Source organism: Phocoena sinus, chromosome 19 (genome assembly GCF_008692025.1).
Source record: "Phocoena sinus isolate mPhoSin1 chromosome 19, mPhoSin1.pri, whole genome shotgun sequence".
Lineage (NCBI taxonomy): Eukaryota > Metazoa > Chordata > Mammalia > Artiodactyla > Phocoenidae > Phocoena > Phocoena sinus.
Window position 1 is genome coordinate 9,784,635 of NC_045781.1, and position 16,658 is coordinate 9,801,292.

Here is a 16,658-nt window from a genome sequence, read left to right on the forward strand (position 1 = left end):
AGACCCCACAAGGCTCAAAATCTCATCTTTATTGGGAAGACTCAGAACAAACAACCTACCCCCCACCTTCAAGCCTGGGGACGGAGGGCGGGGGATCTGCACCCTCCTCCCATATGTACACAACAGAATCCGCCTGGAGAAGGTGCCCCCGCTTGTGAGGGCTGAGGCAGCAGCTTTAACAACCGAGCGCTTGAGAGCCAAGCAAGCCCCTTTTCCTCTCCAGACTCAGTTTTCTCACTTGTAAAATGGGCTCAGGGGAAACCGATGCTACGGAGTTTCTCGCCAGCGCTGAAGATGTCCGATTCAGAAGGATGAGAACGTCGGAAGACTGACCAAGGGCCGCCCAAGGGTATGGGGGGTGCTGGATATCCTGGTTGGGTTCGCACAGCCCCTTCCACCTCCCTCCCCACCCAGCGCCTCTCCTCCAGCGCCGCGGGGGCTACGTGGCCTCAGGCCCCGGGGACAGGAGGCTGCCCCCAAAGCCCGCCTCGCGGTACTGATTGGGGAACATGTTGCTGCCCACGAGGCTGGCAGTGCCTCCGTCCCCGGGGCCCGGGGACTGGTACGAGTCCAGCGTCAGCGGCTCGGTGCCGGGGGGCTCCCCGACCGCGGCCCCTGCACCCCCATTGCCCGCGACAGCGCTGGTGAGTGGTGGCGCTGGGGGCAGCATGTCCAGCATGGTGAAAAGCGTGGGGGCAGCGGGGTCGTAGGCAAAGCCGTCGTCCAGGAGGTCCGGCTCGCAGGGGGGCTCCAGGCCTGGGAGGGATACGGTGCCCGGGAAGAAGTCTGTGTCTGGCAACAGTGCTGATGGCGGGAGGAACAGGCCTGCAGGGATGAGAAGAAAGAAGAAAGTATGGTGGGCTTTTAGGGTCGACCTCTGGCCAGGCCCTAACTCAAATGCCCCCTCTGTTGCTAAATGCTTTATCGGTGTGGCCTCTTATAATGCCAAGAAGAAACTCTGAGTAGGGACTATCACCGTTCTCTATCTCCCTTTTTTTGTTGTTGTTACAATAATTTTTTAAATTACAAATTACAAAGTTACAAAATATTTGTAATTACAAAATAATTACAATTTTTTGGTAATTTTTTGTTACAATAATTTTGTTGATGTACAGTATTATATGTTCCAGGTGTACAACATAGTAATTCACGATTTTTTAAGGTTATACTCCACTTATAGTTATTATAAAATATTGGCTATATTCCCTGTGCTGTACAATATGTCCTTATAGCTTATTCATTTTATACATAGTAGTTTGTACCTCTTAATCCCCTGCCCCTATCTTGTCCCTCCTCCCTTTCCTCTCCCTACGGTAACCACTAGTTTGTTCTCTGTATCTGTGAGTCTGTTTCTTTTTTGTTATATTCACTAGCTTTTTTCTTTTTTAAGATTCCACATGTAAGTGGTATCATACAGTACTTGTCTTTCTCTGTCACTAAGCTTATGTCGTCCAAGTCCATCCATGTTGCTGCAAGTGGCAAATTTTCTTTTTTTTTTTTTATGGCTGAGTAGTATTTCATTGTGTATATGTACCACATCTTCTTTATCCATTTATTTACTGATGGACACTTAAGTTGTTTCCATTTCTTGGCTAATGTAAATAATGCTTCTATGAACACTGGGGTGCATGTATCTTTTCAAATTAGTGTTTTCATTTTTTTAAAAATATATACCTGGAGTGGAATTACTGGGTCATATGGTATTTGCAAATGATATGACTGATAAAGGGTTAATATCCAAAATATAAACAGTTCATACAACTCAACATCAAAAATTAAAAATTAAAATTAAAAAATGGGCAGAAGACCTGAACAGACATTTTGCCAAAGAAGACATTACAGTTGGCCAAAAGGCACATGAAAAGATGCTCAACATCGTTAATCATTAGAGAAATGCAAATTAAAACCACAATGAGATAGCACCTCATACCTGTCAGGATGACTATCATCAGAAAGACACGAATAACAAATGTTGGCAAGGATGTAGAGAAAAGGGAACCCTCCTACACTGTTGGTGGAAGTGTAAATTGGTACAGCCACTGTGGGAAGCAGTTTGGAGGTTCCTCAAAAAACTAAAAATAGGATCATTCTCATTTAATAAGCAAACAGGCAAAATAACTTGCCCTCCACAGGTGAATTGCAGAAGCAGGGTTGAAACCATGCTCCTGTAGTGCTAGGGAGTTTTCCCCAAGAATGAGGAAGAAGAGGAGGCTCCAAAGCCCCCCCCCCAAATAAAGACAACCCGAAAAGTGAAACATCCACACCATGGGAGACCCAAGGGAGAAGTCACAAGCCCCAAAATTGTACAGTAAAATGGTAAGTGTCACTGTGGGAGAGTCTCTCTTTTTGAGACAAGACAAACCTCACCAGCAAAGGCTGACTACGCTTGTCTCAGAAAGAGACGCTGCACTGCTGGAACTCTTATTTCCCAGCCTCCCTTGTAGCTTGATGTGACTAAGTGCTGCTGGCTGAAATGTGGGCGTGATGGCTGCAGCTGCAGCAGCCACCTTGGGCCATGAGGTGGAAACTGAGCTGAAAATGGCAGGAGCTTGGGTCTCTGGTGATCATGCAGCCACCAAACCATCCATGGACCACCTACGTCTGGACTGTGTTTATGTGAGAGGGGAAATAATGTTCTATCCTATTGAAGCTCCTGTTATTTGGGGTTTTGCTATGAATGCAGTTAAACATGATCAAATGCAGTTAAACAAATGCAGGTGGCATTCCTGCTTTCTGGCAAGTTCCTAACATCTCCTGGGCACCAACTCTATGTCAGCCACTGTGCTAAATAACTGTGTGAGGTGACCTCACTAAATTCTGGAAGGAACCCTAAGAGGGAGGGTCTCCATCTGCAAGTTAAGTAAACTGAGGCCCAAAGAGGTCATACAGTGGCTAAACTGTGTCCTCAAATTCAAACCCAGTCTGATTCCAGAGGCCATGCTCCTAACCACCACACTCTAGTGCCAGGGCAGCTTTGCCACAAGGATGAGAGAGGGGAACTTTAGACACTGGGAAATCGGGATGGTAGAACAAGTGGATGAACGACAGGTGGCTGATAAGGAGAGGCTTTGGGGATTGGGAATCGAAGGTTGATGAAATAGACTAGGATTGGGGGTTTCTAGGGGCAGAGCTGTTGGGCATTGGTTACAGTGGGTTGCGGGGACAACAGGTGATAACTGAAACCTTCAGGGTGGGACTGGCTGGAGTGGTCCAGGCTCAGCAGACTCTGAGTGGTTGGCAGCTGGCTGGGAGCTGGGCGCCGTGGGGTAGCTGGGGTGTTGGGGACAGCATTCTTAGAGCTAGTGGTCAGCGAGTGGGAGGGCTTTGGATGGCAGCCAGACAGGGTTAGAATTCATGGGAACTGGAGGCTGGCATGTGAGTTGAGACGAAGGCCGCGGTAGAAGAGGCCAGAGGGTGGCTGAATTCAAGGCTGGCTGGCTCTGACACCACCCCCATTTAGCCACCGTCTACTCCCTACTACTGGTTTCACATGTCATCACTAATCTGAACCTATGCCCAGGTGCAGCTCCCCACTCCACCTCAGACTGGCTGTGTGACCTTGGGCAAGAGACATCGCCTCTTTGGGCCTCAAGTTCTTCACCAGTAAAATGGTGGTGGGGCGTGGGGGGAGATGACAGCACCCCCCCCCCCAGGGTGATTACCCAGATTAAGTGAGTAAGCACACACGAAGCAGTTATGTGATTATATAGTGTCTGTAAAAATAAGTACATTAAATTTTAAAAGGTCAATGAGGTAGGTATGTGGTGAGACTTTTCAGAGGAGCCCTGAAGCTCTGAAAGGTAGAGCAACTTGGTGAAGGTCACACAGCAGGTAAATGGCCCAGCGGAGATCAGAGCCTCCAGACCGTGTCCAGAACCACTATTCTTTCCACTTTATGTTGCTGGCTAAGTGGTAAGGCACTGCCCTAGTAGGAGCCTCTGGGGGACCTGAAAAGGCCAGAAAAGCAGGGATGCAGCTCACCCTCGGCCCACCTTGCGGGTAGGGGCTTGCACTGAGCCAGGACCCACCTGAGCTGTGGCCGGGCAGGAAGTGATCCAGGAAGGCCGGCTTTTTCCTCCGCCGTTTGCTTTCGATGCCATGGGGGTCTGAGGGAAGACAGAGATGAGGACCCCTGGATCCCAACAGCCCCTCCTCCCCAACCTGGGGTGGGCCAGGGCAGTGGGGTCAGTCATCCCCTCCCAGTAACCTGGAGAGGGATGTGAAAAGGGGCAGAGTGAACACACCAGAGCTATTCAGCTCCCCAAGGACATCGGGCAGCCCCCGTTTCCGCTTCTTGTCCACACCGTAGCTGTCTGTTTAGGAGATACCAGAGGCATACAAAATAATCCATTAAAAATAAGAATTAATTAAGAATTAATTATAGAGACCATTTGGGAAGTTGTTATGCTGTTCTGGTTTTTGCCCAAACAATGCAAATAGATGTCCACATCTTAATCAGAATAAAACCCAAATCCACTTCTAGCTACACTGGAACGTCCCAGGCACTATGCTGCCTCAGGGCCTTTGCACTTGCTGTTCCCGCTGCTTAAAACACTCTTCCTCAACTCTTACCACTTCCCTGGAGAATTGCTTAGTCATCCTCCCATCCTCAGGTCAGCCATCCCCTCCTTTAGGAAGCTCTCCCTGAACCCTAAGGCTGGGTCAGGTGCCCCACTCTGGGCAATCCAAGTTCTGTAAGCAATTCCAATCCCAGCCCTGCCCACTCTGGTTGTCACCGTATGGGAATGGATCTGTGCCCCCTCTCCCCACAAGACTATGAGCCTCATAGGGTAGGGCTGGGGCTGTCTCAGTCACTGCTACGTTCCCAGCACTACCCAGCGAGGGCCAGGCATGAGCAGGCGTGCTGAGGGGAGGAATGATTAAATAGTCCCAAAATGTCATAAAATGGGTACTATTATTATTTCCATTTTGTACAGGAGGAGTCTGAGGCTAGGAGAAGCCAAGATCGCACAGCCAGTAAGCAGCAGACCAGGATTTGAACCCCAGTCTGTGCAACTCTGAGCCTGCATTCTACTTCTGCCTCTTCCCCTTTCCCCTTTGGGTCACCCCAAGCAAGACCAAAGACCTAGTCTCTGGGGCGGTGGGTCACCCTGGGTGGCCTTGGTTACCATGGTCCCGAGGCAGGTATGTGAAGGGCAGAGGCTCACTGCAGACCCCATCAGTAAGCCGCTGCAGGAAGACATTCACTGTCACAGGTTCAACAATCTCCAGGTCCTCGTAGGGTGGTGTCTTGAACACAATGGCAATCTGGCGGTGCACGTCGGCCTGGGAGAAGTCAGCCCGGCCTTCCCAGGAGGCTCTGCTGAACACCACCGATATATCCTCTGGCAGGAAAGTGCGGGTGTCAGCTGAGCCAGGACACTGGTCCACCAGAGACCCAACTCACTCAGCCTCCCCCAAAATCAACACCAATATTTCTAAGAATAAAACTAGTCATAATAAAACTAATCATAGTGGCAGCTAACTTTCTGTTGAGCACCTACCGTGTGCCAGTCACTGACATACACACACACGCATGCACGCACACACACACGCGCGCGCACACACACACACACACACACACACACACACACACACTCATCTAATCCTTTAACAATCCAAAAGGCAGGTAGACTTAATATTTCCACCTTATCAGGGGCCCCCAAGACCACGATCAGATTCAGTGATTCACTAAGGGGACTCACAGGACTCATCATATAGTTGTACTCATGGCGGCTATGATTTATTACAGCAAAAAGACAGATGCACACGCAGTTAAGAGGAAAGGTGTGCCTGGAGCGAAGTCCAGAGGAAACCAGGTGCCAACTTCCAAGAGTTCTCCCCAGGGGACTCACACAGAACATGCACACCGCACACTGCTGCCCCCAGTGGCAACACACATGAAATGCTTCTACCAAGGAAGCACATTAGAGACTTACTGCCCAGGGTTTTTACTGGGAGTTGATCAAGTAGGCTCCCTCTAACTGGCACATATCAAAATTCCAGACTCCCAGAAGGAAAGCAAATGATCCGCACAAACCATATTGTTTGTACGGTTTAGGTACAGTGAGCCACTCTTAACAGTCAGGGAATGGTAGGAACCCTCTCAAAGTTCCCAAAAGCCAGCCACGGGTCAACCTTGTAAGCTGGGCTTCCAAACGCTAACAGTCTCAGACCTGCTATGTTAACTCTTTTCTAGACACCCACTTCATAGATGGGGAAACCGAGGCTTGGAGGGTTTAAGAGACTAACCCAAGGTCATACAGCTGGTAGCAGAATAGTCGGGATTCAGTATGCTACTCTGCCTACTATTTCTTTTTCTTGTCTTGTTGCATTGCCTCTCATCACACTAATTCCATATACTGAGGCTTTATATGTGTTGGACAGACATGGTTTTCCTCTAAGACACATAACAATCCTATGAAAAAACTACCTTTAGGAAGTCCATTATATTGAGGGGAAAGCAAAGGCACAGGGAGGTTAAGTCACTTGTCCAAGGTCACAGAGTCAGCAAGTGGTGGAGCCAAGATGGGGATCCGGGCAGGCTAGAGCTCTTCACCACCAGCTGCTACAGCTTGAGGAAGTTACTGATATCTCTGGGCCTAGTTTCTTCACCTTCAAGAGGGAAAGTCATAGTACTCACCTCACAAGAGTTGTTAGGAGGATTAAATGAGTCACTCCAAGAAAAGGACTTAGAAGAGGGCTTAACATAATAGGTGCTCAGTCCATGTTAAGTATGATCGTTTTTATTAGTATTATGCAAAATACTAACTCCAGGTCTGGCACTCAGGAAATCCTCAGTAAATGCTAACTCTCTGTAGTGTAGATTTTAGGTGCGTGGGATCCCATCTCATCCTAACACCAGCTCATTTTAGGGATGAGGAAACAGGCTTAGCGTGGTGAAGTCACCTGCCCGAGATCAGTGAGTGAGTGAGTAACGGAACAGGACTCACATGCACCTCGAATCAATTGGGGTCAGACCCCAATTCCCAGACTCCTAACAGCCTCCTTGGCATTCCTCAGATTTCAGCTCAAATATCACCTCCTCTGGGAAGCCTTCCCAGATGCCCGGACCATGTCTGGACTTCCTGTTGTTCAATCTCAGCACTTTGTCTTCTTCCCTCTCAGCATTACTCACATTTGTAATTTGTCTTTCTTTCCCTACCTCCCTCTGAACTGAGAGCCGTGTGAGGGCAGAGGCTGGGCCTTTCTCTGTCACTGCTGTGTCCCAGCACTGCCTACCACAGAACCCAGCACAGAGGAGCCACCCAATAACCATTTGCTCATTCATTCAAAATCTTATAAGAACCTCCCACTCCTGGGTACATATCCAAAAGCATTGAACACAGGTGTTCAAACAAAAACTTACACACAAATGTTGAAAACAACACTATTCATAATAACCAAGAGGTGAAAGTAACCCAAATGCCCATTAACTGATGAATGGATAAACAAAATGGGATATATCCATATATGGAATGTTAGCCATAAAAAGGAACAAAGCACTGATACCTGCTACAGCATGGATGAACCTTCGTAACATTACGCTAAGTAAAAGAATCCAGACATAAAAGGCCACATATTTTATGATTCTATTATATAAAACGTCCAAAATAGGTAAATCCATAGAGACAGAAAATAGATTGGTGGATGCCAGAGGCTGGAAGAGAGGGGAATAGGAAGTCACTGCCTAATGAGTACTGGGTTTCTTTCTGGGGTGATGAAAGTGTTCCGGAACTAGAGAGTGGTGGTGGCACAACCTTGGGAATGTACTAAATATCAATAAAGTATACACTTTAAAATGTTTTGTTTTAAGAGTAAACCTTGCAGAAAAAAAGAAAAATAAAAGAGAGAGAGAGAGAGAATCAGGAAAAAAAAAAAAAAAAGGTTTTTGGGTTTTTTTTCCCTGAGAACCTCATGTGTGCTTGGCCCTAGACTGGGTGGTTCTGGGGACACAGCTGCTCACCAGGATGCTCCCAGCTCCTGCCCAGACAACCCAGTGGCGGGAGGGTGGGGATGGAGATAGATGTTAACTATATAACCATACAACCTAAGAAACGATTGTGCGGGGATTCCTGAGGCTGTAGCATGTTCTCCTACCCTCCTCCCCTCTCACTGCCCTCCTGCCCCATTGGCCTCACTGTTCCTCCAACAACTAGGCCTGCTCCTACCACAGGACCTTTGCACTTGCCGTTCCCTCTGCTGGAACACTCTTCCTCACATGGCCACACAGATTCTTTGTGGCTCCAGTGTCACCCACCTCCTGAGAGCGGTCCTCCCTGGCCCCACTAAGTCAAACTGCGCCCCACAACACCTCCAGCCATCTCTCTCTATCCCCTTCCTCAGCATTATCTATCTCCAGATACTACTTTTTCACCACCTTCCTGATTTTTTTTCAACTCCCTTTCTTTATTTTTTATTTTTCCTCCCAGAAGCACAGACCACCTGGATTCAAATCCTGTCTCTACCTGACTACCTCTGTGACCTTGAGCAAGTTACTTAATCTTTCTGTGCCTCCGTTTCCTCATCTGTAAACGGGGAATAAGAGAATCTACCTCATAGAACTGTTAGGCAATTAGATGATTGAATAAATGACGTATACAAAGTGCTTAGGACAGAGTTTGGCACTTAATAAGAGCAAGATAGGCTTCCCTGATGGCACCGTGGTTGAGGATCCGCCTGCCAACGCAGAGGACACGGGTTCGAGCCCTGGTCCGGGAAGATCCCGCATGCCGCGGAGCAACTAAGCCCGTGTGCCATAACTACTGAGTCTGCGCTCTAGAGCCCGCTAGACACAACTACTGAGCCCACGTGCTGCAACTACTGAAGCCCGCGCGCCTAGAGCCCGTGCTCCACAATAAGAGAAGCCACCGCAATGAGAAGCCCACGCACTGCAACGAAGAGTAGCCCTCACTTGCCACAACTAGAGAAAGCCCGCGCACAGCAACGAAGACCCAACACAGCCAAAAATAAATAAATAAATTTATTTTTAAAAATTAAAATAAGAGCAAGATAGGGCTTCCCTGGTGGCGCAGTGGTTGAGAGTCCGCCTGCCGATGCAGGGGACACGGGTTCGTGCCCCGGTCCAGGAAGATCCCACATGCCGCGGAGCGGCTGGGCCCGTGAGCCATGGCCGCTGAGCCTGCGCGTCCGGAGCCTGTGCTCCACAACGGGAGAGGCCACAACAGTGAGAGGCCCGCGTACCGCGAAAAAAAAAAAAAAAAAAAAGAGCAAGGCAAATGTTTGCTCTTCTGTTGGTGGTGATGTTATTTATAATAGAGTCACATGATAGAAGATACAAAGGATAGAGAAAAGATATATACAATAAAAGAGAGGGACTTCCCTGGTGGTCTAGTGGCTAAGACTCCATGCTCCCAACGCAGGGGACCTGGGGTTCGATCCCTGGTCTGGGAAGATCCCACATGCCACGGAACAACTAAGCCCGTGCACCACAACTACTGAGCCTGCGCTCTAGAGCCCGCGAGACACAACTACTGAGCCCACGTGCTGCAGCTACGGAAGCCTGCGTGCCTAGAGCCCGTGCTCTACAAGAGAAGTCACCGCAATGAGAAGCCCGTGGGCACCGCAATGAAGAGTAGCCCCCGCTCGCCACAACTAGAGAAAGCTCACGCGCAGCAACGAAGACCCAAGGCAGCCAAAAATAAATAAAATTTAAATAAATAAATGTGGAATTAAAAAAAAAAAAAAAAGATCCCGCATGCAGCAACGAAGATCCCACGTGCTGCAACTAAGACCCAGCGCAGCCAAATAAATAAATAAATATTAAAAAAAGAAAAAAGAGAAAGCTCTCCCCCCAGGCAATGCTGGGCTGTTTTTTCTTTTTAAAAAAATCCTGTTTTTAATTGGTCCAATGGTTAAGACTCCGCCCTTCCAATGCCGGGGGCGCGGGCCAAAAAAAATTTTTTTAAAACCAACAAAAACCAACAAAAAAACCCAAAAACCCTATTTGGAAAAAGGTTTTGACATTTGAACAGATGTGGAAACATCGTCCATTTTCTCCATTCGTAGCCCTGATCCAACTGTCATAAAGCACTTATTTATGCACCTCCACGATTTTAATACCAGAGTCCCCCCGGAGCTCATGATGGCAAGGCCTGCCAGGTACCCAGCGCAGGCCAGCACTGTTTGTTTGTGCCTCCTTCTTTGTTCATGAATGAGTGAGCAGGTGAGCGAGTGACTCAGTGAGTGAATGAATCAATGGGCTATTTCTGTCTGCCTCCACAACCAAAGCTCTGGACCCTTCCACTCGGCTCCCCTGGTTAACTGGCTCTTCTTCACCCTCTCATCCTCCGGGCTCCCCAGCTGCCCCTGCAAGCCGGCAGACCCCACTCCACCCACTCGCTGCCCCAGGCCCCTCACCTTTCTGCACCTTGTCGCACAGCAGGTAGAGCTCCTCGCCACCCGTGCACGGCCCGCTCTCCTTGTTGATTCGGCAAATCCGCAGCTCTGACGTGTTTGTGGACTCTGGGAAAGAGGAGAGGAAGGGGCACACAGAAAAAACGAGAATTCAGTCATCAAACCCTTACCAGGTACCCCATGGGTGCCCACCCTGGGGTGTGGAGAGGTGGGAAATGGAGAAGCCAGGGTGCCTGATCCTTCTGGAACCTGTGGTCCAGGTGGAAAAAGAAGATGCCCAGGCAGGAGGGGTTAATGGACGATCATGAGTCCTCCGTGCTGAGGTCCGGTGAGTGTCTGCCCAAAAGGGAGACCCTCAGACCTCAGGGAGGGGTTGGTGGGGTCAGGAGTCAGGGATGAGTCTTAGATGAGGGCTAATGGCCTGAAACTTGTAGTGGACACATGTTGTTTTGCCAGTCTAGCAGTCCTGGCCCTTCTTTTGTTAACAGCCCCCCCCCCCAGTTTTCCTTTAAGGAACCACCCCCCACCTCAGTCATGGGGATTGGGTAGGGCGGAGCCCACTCCCAGCTCAGCAGTGATCATTTGCCCTAGACCTGGCCAATCAGAGCATCACCTCCTTCTGGCTACAGCTGATTAGTCAGAGAGGAGGACATGACTAAAACTAGGCCAATGAGAGACAGCCCTGGGACTTTGAGCAAAAATGCTGAGTAAGAGAATCTCTCTTTGGGAGCAGGGGAGAAGTGTCATGCTGGTAGGATGTAAGACTAGAGCTACGTACAGTTATTTTGCCCCTGCATGGGAGGGCCCTGCCAAGAGTGACTCTAACATAAAGGAAGCATGGCTAAGAGATGGAAAGAGATCCCTAACGACATCACTGAGAACCTGGATGCAGCCAGACCTGAAGCACCGTGCTACCTCTGGATAGTTTTAGTTAATGGAACAAATTCTTCTTTTTTTCCTTATTTGAGTTGGGATTCTATCCCTTGCACCCATAAAAGTCCTGATTGAGTTAATATCCCTGCCCATTTTGATGCTTGTGGCAGTCACTGTAGGCTGGCTAAAATCTCACAGCCATTCCCAATCTTCTCTTCCATACCTGTACCCCTCTACAGAGGATGAAAAACCTAGATACTTGCTTTCTCAGATTCTCTTGCAACTAAGGGTGGCCGTGGGACCAAGTTCTGGCCAATGAGACATAAGGAGATGTCTACCAGGGTGATTCTGAGGAATATATTATTTTCTCTATGAAAGAGAGAGAGATTATTACTCATGCTGCCTCTTCTCAAGGGCTACCTAGTATAGTTGTACTGGTAGTGCATTCTGCAACACCAGAAAGCCCCATTCCCAGAGGCTACCTAGTAAATGCTGACCCTTAGAATTGGGCAGTGTACAGCCTGCACACCACACAGGGTGTCACTGCCCATCATGCCTTGAACACAGACATGATGTCTGGAGCTGCGGCAGCCAGTTCATGACCATGAGGGAAAGCCCAAGAGATTCACAGAGCTGCTGAACCAGCACCCTGCTATAGCTGAGCAGCTGAATCAACAGGAACAGCCTTAATAACTGAGGAAAAAAAAAAAAGAACTCCCTGTTTGTTCATGCCATTGTATGCGGGGCTTTCTGGTACCTGCAGCCAAAGACAACCCTAATGGAACAGCACCCTCGACTCACTCTTGTCGTAGACGGGCTCAGAGAGCACAGGGTCCATCCGGCGCATCTGTCCTTGCTGGTCCCTGTATGAGGCCTGGAAGCAAATCCTCACGACATTCATGTCCACCTCCTGATGGTTCTTCAGGGACCCAGCTGCGGGAGAGATATGGGAAGGCTGAGTGTGGGGGGTGGAGACCCTGGTGGGGGGATGGGGGACAGGGAAGGGACGGGGCTGTGGTGATGGTGGATACTGGAGAAGGCGAGGGGACAGGGGTGGCAGAGGGGGCGAGGGGTCTGAGAGGACAGGATGCTGAGGCTAGGCGTGGGGACTCACCATTGTAGGGGTCGATGCCCAGCTGAATCTTCCGCTCAATGGCTGCCTCGATCTCCTTCTTCCTCACACACTGGATGCCCAGGTTGTTAAAGCTGAGTCGGGGGGAAGGGGGCAAGGGGGGTAATCCTGAGGGGGCAGGTGTAGCCCTAACCCACAGGACGGCTCTGGTAGATGCTGTCTCAGGGCTCACAGTCTCAGAGGCTGAGGCCCCCCAGGCCCAGGGGTCCCAGCATTGGGAGGGGACTGGGGTTCAAACCTTTCAGGGGTGTGGAGAATTCTTGAGAGAACTTATCTTTACCACAGGAAAGCACCTGTTGACCTCACTTATAATAAGAAAACTGCAAATTAAACAGCAATGTGATGCCAATTTTTAAAAAAACTCATCAAAACAGCAGAGATCAAAACATCTGACCATACCCTTTGCCGGTGATATTGTGGAGAATCAGGCACTCTCACCCATGGCTGGCGGGACTGTAAATTGCCCCAGCAATCACATATTGGAGGACAACATGGCAGTATTCATTCATTCTACCAATATTTCTTGAGCACCTACTGTGTGCCAGGGACTGTGCTAGGCACTGGGGGATACAGCAGGGAACAAAAGAGATAAAATCCCTGCTTTCATGGAGCTGACATTTTCGCTAAGTTTATAAATCACTAAAAGTATAAATGCACAAACTTGGGGCCAGCAATTTCATTTTTAGTAATTCATCCTGCAGAAGAAAGAGTATATATGTGAAGCTGTTCACTGAAGCACAGTTAGGGATAGAGCAACAGAGATTGGAACCATTGTGGGTGCCCATTCATAGGGACTTAATTAATTTTGTGTGCATCCATACATTGGAATACTATGCAGTCAATAAAAAGGACAGGACAGCTCTAAATGTACTGACGGGAATTATCTCTAAGATGTACTGGAACATAAAAACAAGGTGCAAATGTCTGCTACCATTCATAAGGGAAGGAAAAAAATATAAATGCATAGCATATCTTTAGCTGCCTCCAGAGAGGGGCACTGGTGGCCAGAGGACCAAAGATGGAAGGAAATTTATTTTTCACTGCACACCCTTTCTGAACCTTTACATTTTTAAATTAAAAACATATAAATTATAAAGCGAAAGAAAGAATGGGACTTGCAGCCAAGTCAGGTCTGCAGTCAAATTCCAGCTCTGCCATTGGCTATCTGGGCTCTTTCGCCTCTCTGAGCCTCAGTTTCCTCCTCTACAAAATGGGGATAAATATAATTCGTGTTAATGCGTGTGCAGCAGGGTTCCAGGCCCAGGTAAGACCCTCCACGGCCCCCAGGCCTCAGTTTCCCCATCTAGGAAATGCAGTGGGGAGAGTCTGGCTAAGCTGCCTCTGCTCCTAAGGTTTTCTGGGGTGATCCTCAGCCCCTCAAAATCTCCGTGACCAAGGGTGAGGGGTCAGGGCTCAGGTACCTGTGCCGGGGGCTGACATGAGGCCGGAGCCGCACCCTGCAGACACCGTCCGTGCAGTCTTTCCCCACGAGACTGTGAGGGTGAACGCGGTGAGGCCAGTCCTTCCACACCAGGCACGCGGTCACCTCCACCTCCCGCAGCCCTCCACAATCCCGGAGCTGCAGGAAGACAGGTGCTCTTGGGGTCCCTTTGCAAACACCTGCACCCATCCAAGCCTCCTTTGGTAGCTCCCCGCCCCTCCCCTCTCCCCCGACGAAGACCCCTCCAGGATCCTAAACCGGAGGCTTCCAACCTGGGGGCCTCATAACATGAGAGCTGCCCCACAGATGTGCCTTCTCTCGCCACTCGACTTTAAAAACATTGCATGCACACAAGGTCTCCAAGTACAGCCCACAGATAACATACTGATTGTGGAGAGACCAGGTAGACACCACCTTAACCATATGATCAAGGTCAGCGTCACCACTACAGGGCCAAAGTAACACAGGCATCCCCTGATTGGATGTACTGGGAAGAACACGTCACTTCTATGACAGCCCCTTCAGAAGTGCATCACTGGAATCTAATCAGGAGGAAACATCAGAAAAGCCCAAACTGTGGTAATCTGGTCAGACATGAAAGACAATAAAAATACGGGTGTCATATTTTGGGTTAAAAGAGAACAAAAAATGTATTTTGACCTGGCTGGTAGTTACACAGTGTATATATATATATATATATATATATATGTCAAAATTCCTAGAGCTATATACTTAAGATTTGATAAAATATAACTCAATTTCAAAAAAAAAAAAAAAAGAGGAGAGAGGCTACAGAGACACGATAACCAAATGCAACATAGGATCCTTGATTGGATCCTGGATTGGGGGGGGAACAATTATAAAACACACATTTGGGGGACAATTGGGAAATTTAAGTATGGACTGTATATTAGATGATATTATGGAATATTACTAATTTTCCTAGGGATGGTAATGAGTGTCCTAGACATGCAGGAGCTTATTTTTAGGAGATGCCCATTGAAGTATGTAGAGGTGAAATAACATGATATTTACAACTTATCTGCAAATGGGTCCGCAAAAAACACAATGTGTATTTGTGTGTGTGTGAGCGCTGTGCATGCGTGTATGTGTGTGTTTGTGTGTATGGAGAGAGAGTGACAGATACAGCGAGTGGGGCCAAATGTCAACTGGTACGTATAGGTGAAGGGTACACAGGTACTTATGGTACTCTTAATTTTTCTGGAGATTAAAATTTTTTTCATCTAAACTCATCAAAATGTGTACATTAAACACATGCATTGTTTGTATATCAGTTATACCTCAATGAAACAAACAAACAAAAAACCTAGAAAACAAAAGATTTAAAGGATTTTTTTTTTTTTCAGAATAAAAAGTTGGGGCAGGGTGGGGGAGGGAAGGACTTGGAGTCTGGGGTCAGCAGATGCAATCTCATATATAGGATGGATAAACAACAAGGTCCTACTGTATATCAGAGAACTCTGTTCAATACCCTGTGATAAACCATGATGGAAAAGAACATGAAATAGAATATATATATATATATATATATATATATATATGTATGTATGTATAACTGAATCACTTTGCTGTACAGCAGAGATTAACACAACATTGTAAACCAACTATACTTCAATAAAATAATGTTTTTTAAAAGTTGGGGAAAATCTGGAGCTTACATTTTAAAAGTATGAGACATCACGTTATTCCAGATTTCCAGATTCTCTTTTTTAAAAGAGAAGTTATGGCAACTGGGGCTGGACTTCTACTCAGCAGTCACGTGGGGCAGCAGATAGAAACTATCCCCTTGAGACAGGACCCAGACCCACGTGGCCGCTTGGCTTTCCTGGGTCACTCACAGGGCCCTAACTGGCATGAAAGAACCACAAAAGCCTGCTCCGAATGTGTAAAGCCTGTGCCTATAAAATACAATGAACAGGTGCGTCTCAGTGAGGGAGTACTGCCCTCTAGGGGGCGTTTGGGATACTGAGGACAATTCTGGTTGACACTGGGATCGGGACCCACAGCAGGCAGTACAGGGCCACAGATGCTACACAGCCTGCAATACCAGGACAGTCCCACACAAGTCCTGCAAGACCTCTGAATGTCCCGCCAACATTCACATCAGTGACAAACCTGTTTTAACTGGTCAGAAGCCAGAACCTCCTTCCATTTTACATGTACAGTATTTTTTCCCATAACTTTCAAATACACTGAATTTTCAAGGACTGCAATCACCATGTTAATTGAGAGAAGACTGGTTTCATTTGAACTCAGAATTGTTCACCACTTTGGTGGCCTTTTTTTTTTTTGCTGCGCCACTGGACTGCCAGGGAATTCCCAACTGTTCACCATTTTGGAAAATCCTGTCACCTATGGCCACGCTGGACTTGTGGCATTTAAGTCGCCAAGTCCCCACGCTGAGTCGGGCTGCATTCATGCTGCTGTATTAATGAAATCCAAAGCAACTGCTACTTTGTTTTCATTTCCCTGAGGCTGTGCCCAAGCATTTACATACTGAAATAAATGTGCTTGTATAGGCTGTATAATTTCCCTTTTATTTCTCCTTCATACTAAAGTTGGGGCATTATGGATTTCAGGGATGATTATGAGTAGACAATTTATATTGAGTAGACAAATTTCATTGAGTCAGATGGGTTAAAACCATTAGTTTAACCAGCTCCCTGATGTAACATTAGGAGATTCTGAAAAGCAAGATTTCTGCAAGGCTGAAAGCTTTTCATCCTTTTTTTTTTGGCTGCACCATGCAGCATGTGGGATCTTAGCTCCCTGACCAAGAATAGAACCCGCGGCTCCTGCAGTGGAAGCTCGGAG

At 47.9% G+C, this 16,658-nt stretch overlaps 1 protein-coding gene across 2 annotated transcripts in view; it reads right to left on the minus strand.

Moving 5' to 3' along the window:
* Window positions 1–8: 8 nt before the first annotated feature.
* RELB (RELB proto-oncogene, NF-kB subunit) overlaps window positions 9–16,658 on the minus strand; it is a 29,519-nt gene continuing 12,869 nt past the window's right edge. For both annotated transcript variants that reach the window (XM_032613662.1, XM_032613663.1), the window contains 8 exons: window positions 13,804–13,961; window positions 12,365–12,456; window positions 12,052–12,183; window positions 10,381–10,485; window positions 5,130–5,345; window positions 4,245–4,313; window positions 4,029–4,106; window positions 9–825 (listed from right to left, as the gene is read on the minus strand). In XM_032613662.1, coding sequence (XP_032469553.1) covers window positions 440–825; window positions 4,029–4,106; window positions 4,245–4,313; window positions 5,130–5,345; window positions 10,381–10,485; window positions 12,052–12,183; window positions 12,365–12,456; window positions 13,804–13,961 — 1,236 coding nt within the window. In that variant the 3' untranslated portion in view covers window positions 9–439. The remainder of the gene's footprint in view (window positions 826–4,028; window positions 4,107–4,244; window positions 4,314–5,129; window positions 5,346–10,380; window positions 10,486–12,051; window positions 12,184–12,364; window positions 12,457–13,803; window positions 13,962–16,658) is intronic.